The 4,028-nt window shown below is 42.9% G+C and overlaps 1 protein-coding gene across 2 annotated transcripts in view; it reads right to left on the bottom strand.

Annotated features, from left to right (window-relative positions):
• Window positions 1–528: 528 nt before the first annotated feature.
• Window positions 529–4,028, bottom strand: part of hs3st1l1 (heparan sulfate (glucosamine) 3-O-sulfotransferase 1-like1) — a 29,089-nt gene continuing 25,589 nt past the window's right edge. For both annotated transcript variants that reach the window (XM_023425759.2, XM_023425758.2), the window contains exon 2: window positions 529–2,275. In XM_023425759.2, the coding sequence (XP_023281527.1) occupies window positions 1,148–2,089 (942 nt within the window). In that variant the 5' untranslated portion in view covers window positions 2,090–2,275 and the 3' untranslated portion in view covers window positions 529–1,147. The remainder of the gene's footprint in view (window positions 2,276–4,028) is intronic.

The following is a 4,028-nucleotide window of genomic DNA, read 5'->3' as shown; positions in this document are numbered from 1 at the left end:
AAAATCACATAAATTTCCAGACTAATCATGATTTAAAACTCCAGATCCCCCGTGAACTGAGATGTGTATAAGAGACAGCACACACACACACCCCACCCCATGTTCTGTTCTGGATATGGATCCAATGTAGCATCAATGACTACTTGCCTCAGGAGAGTTATAGTGCTTATTCCAGCAGACAGAGACGGGAGATCACATGAATATCGGTTCCCAGCGGAGCTGTAGCTTTGGCTGCTGTTTAAAGCCTAATCAATGAAAGAAACATGACCCATGACTATCTGTTGTGTACAGGACGACAAGATGTTTCTGGGAAAACTGAGTGCTCAGTATGATTCAGAAAAGCGATAATGTGTAGAAGAAAAAAAAAAAACATCTACAAAGATACAGTTTCATTTGTGAATGATTTACAGCACTGTTAGGCATATACTTTAATGACTACATTTAACACCTGAGCAAATTGTTGGCAAAATGCAGCAGAAGCTCTGTGGATTTGAGCTTGCTGACTACGGAGCTTTGACTGATTTAGCTTCAGGCGCAGGCTACCTTCGATGTCCAAAGCCATTAGTGATTCCTGTACTATTAAAGCGCTGCTCCAGGGTACCCATTTCCTTGCATTAATGTCTAACTTCCACCACAGCAAATCAAAGGCTTATTCTAATGCCTCTGCCTACCTTAGTATGCTCCCTAAATAATACAGGTTAGAGGACTCGGGGGTTTTTGATGGCCAAAACAAAATGGAAAGAGACAGAAACATGCCAGTTTTTGTGTTACATTTGAAAGCAGAACAATTTATTATCAAGACCAAGAATATCAAACAAGAGAGAGGAAAAAAAGTTCATCGGTTTCATAAACTTGTTTTCGCTGCAATTTGATCACTTAAACGCTTCCAGCACAGAGAAAATGATTTATTAAGCTTGGAGATTCTTCCATTTAATTTTACACCTCTAATTACAGTTTCTCATATTTTTTTTGCCTTATCGTGTAAATATAACTGCCCTGTTGACACCAGAGATCACAACAGTAGTTATAAAGAGGCTATTCAAAGGGGCGCTGAGTGTCAGTTCTGTAAAGTGCTTTATGCTCCCCTTTTGTCCTCATCACAGACAAGGTGGCGGCTCCTTTGAGTCCGATTTGTAATCAGGGTTTCTTATTGCCAGTCGAAGGTGCGCTTCACCAGCCTGAAGAAGGTTCGGTTGTGTTCCTGTAGGTAGGAGCGGAGCTGTTGGAGGACGGTGCTGTTGACGGCTGGGTGAGGACGTCCCTTAGACTCATGCAGACATCGCTCTCGACCGTCACTTCGGATGCAGTAAAAGCCCTTGGTCTGGTTGAAGTAGAAGTTGGAGGACACTATCCTGGGGGGCAAGTTAAGGAAGCGCTCCACCTTCTGAAGCTCTGGCAGGGGGTCGTGGATCAGAGCGTCCCCATCTACGATGTGTATTTGTTCCAGGGGGAAGTGACGCAGCCAGTTGCGCATGTGGATGTCATAGAGGCTCCTCTGAATGGCCTTGTACCGGATATTTAGGGCTCCGTTGCGCACTAGCAGGTTCTCAATGGCTTGCACCGGCTTGTGGTTCTCCAGCCGGTTGAAGTACACCTGGGTGTAGTCAGAGATGACCCGCTCTGCCGGGTCTCGCAGGATCAATAGCAGCTTTATGGAAGAGTTCATGGCACAGATGCGTTCTGGTGCGAGGGCTGACGTGAAGTAGCCAGGAGTTTTCTCCACTGTGATCTGGTGTGGATAAGAGTAGGGCATCAACTCACGGTACCACTCAAAGCCCTTGGCATAGTTCTCGTCCCAGTCAAAGAAGTGCACCTCGGTGGCAGCAGCAGCAACCTCAGGATGTATGTCTAGCATCTCCAACAGTGCTCTTGTGCCCCCTTTGCGTACCCCAATAATGATACTATGTGGAGCTCTTTTACTAGTTCCTGGGGGAGGAGATGAGGGCACGTCTCCAGAGACATTAGATGGTAGTCCAGAATCAAGATCCATGGGGTCCAGTGTGATGTCAAATCCTGGTTGGACAAACTCAGGTGGGGCAGCATATGTCTGGAGAACCAGAAGAAAGGCTGATGCCAGAAAACAAGCCATGGTGATGGACTGAAGAATCGGAAATGAGCAGAGACGGAAGCGAATATAGCAGACAGTTGTTTAGGTGTGGACCAGATCTGTCTCAGTGAGCTCAGGGGTAACAAGAGCAGTGGGAAGTGCAGTCTTTGTCTGCCATTGAATTTGAACTGGAGGAGGTGGAGGAATCATCGGCAGTCCACAGCACATCTGCAGGGGAGAACAAAGACAAAGAAAAGATTTCAGATTTCAGGTATATAAAGCAGAATGAATGTATTGTACTGAAATGACACTTTCCTCATTCCCATGAAAAAGCAATCCAGCCACAAATACAAACCAGGTCTGTTCTAACTGTATCATCTCAAAAGGATTATCTCAGTTCATCTTTCTTTGAGTCTCTTTTCATCTTCCCTCTTCCCATCTGCTTTCTCCTCTCACTCTATAGAGTCACATCCAATTGATACTGTATTTTCTCCAGCTGAAAGACATTTAGCCCGACAGATCGTTAGAAAATGTGTCTGAGATATGCAAGTGTGCCTGAAGGCCAGGAGACGAGGCCAGAAGATGAGGCCAGGGTGCTTTGTCTTCCTTCACCAGGTCAAAGCCCAAACCATGAGTCAATACACTTAACATGCACCCGCAAGCAACGAAATGAAGGCATTTGGAGGCGTACAAAGACAAATTTATCGCAGGAAATCAGATGAGTTCCCACTTCTAGGTGACTTTGATTTCCTATACATGCCAAGAAAGATCGATGAGAAATTCAGCAAACACAAGGAGAAGGATTTACAGCATTAAAGCAGATTTATAATATTGCTGAAGAGCCTTCAAAACCATGGGAAAATATTTTTTTTTCCTTTTCTTTTTATATAATATTTTTCTTGTTTTCATACTGCCAATATGCACTTGTCAAATGGTTTACTTCCACTAAACCAAGAAAAGACATGTTAAAAATGTCCTTGTGCTCTGTAGCAGGCAGCCATGAGTTGAAATAGCTGAATAGCAACAATTTTTTTTAAATGTCATGGAATTAATTTAAAAAACAAAAGTCTTCAGATACTTTCACGAGATAAACAAGCTGAGAAAGCTGTTGCTTACACTGTGCTAGTCAAAACAACCGGGCTGGGCTATGCAAACATCCAGCTTCAACAGCAAAGGTCACGGTAAGGTAATCTGAACAAACACAGATATTGCTGCCTGGGAACTGACTGCCAGACACACACACACACACACACACACACAGAAGGACAGAGCACCAGTCTGGATGCATACAGTAGCACATATTACCTATCAATTATACTGTATGCTACTGTACGGCAGGTTACAGATCATTTTAATGCATTTTCAAATCTAGTCTGTTTCTATGGAAGTCACCTCAACACATTTTAGCATTTAGGATTTTAGCATGGAGGGTGTAATTCCTGCATCACTCTCTGTAAATAGCATTTATTCTATAAAAATACCAAGTTGACAGTTAAAACAACAGTGAAAATTAAAATGATATACAAATTAAAAACTTAAAAATTGTAAAATAAAAATAAAAATAAATATACCTATAAATAACTAAATAATCGAGCCAGTCTGTGAGACACACTCATTATAAAACAATATGAAAGTAATGAGTCATTTTAAATGGTAAATGGAAAGCACCTATTCAAGGCTCTTCTAGTCTTATCGACCAGTCAAAGCGCTTTCATCCATTCACACACACGTTCATACAGCGCTTTTTTCTACACATACAGCTCTTTCTCTACCACGTACGCACATTCACATACCGATGATACACCAGGGGCAATTTGGGATCCAGTATCTTGCACAAGGACACTCCGAAATGCAGACTGAAGGAGCAGGATATCAAACCACGACCTTCCGATTAATGAACGACCTCCTGAGCCACAGTCGTAGATCTTTGTTTAGAAACCGTCAGTAAATTCAGGACGTACCTGACACCACCACCACCACC

This window comes from Seriola lalandi, unplaced genomic scaffold, assembly GCF_002814215.2.
Source record: "Seriola lalandi dorsalis isolate HSWRI2012SDOR001 ecotype SW California unplaced genomic scaffold, Sedor1 jcf7180002054795, whole genome shotgun sequence".
Taxonomy (NCBI): Eukaryota; Metazoa; Chordata; class Actinopteri; order Carangiformes; family Carangidae; genus Seriola; species Seriola lalandi.
This window is presented reverse-complemented; position numbering and strand designations above follow the sequence as displayed.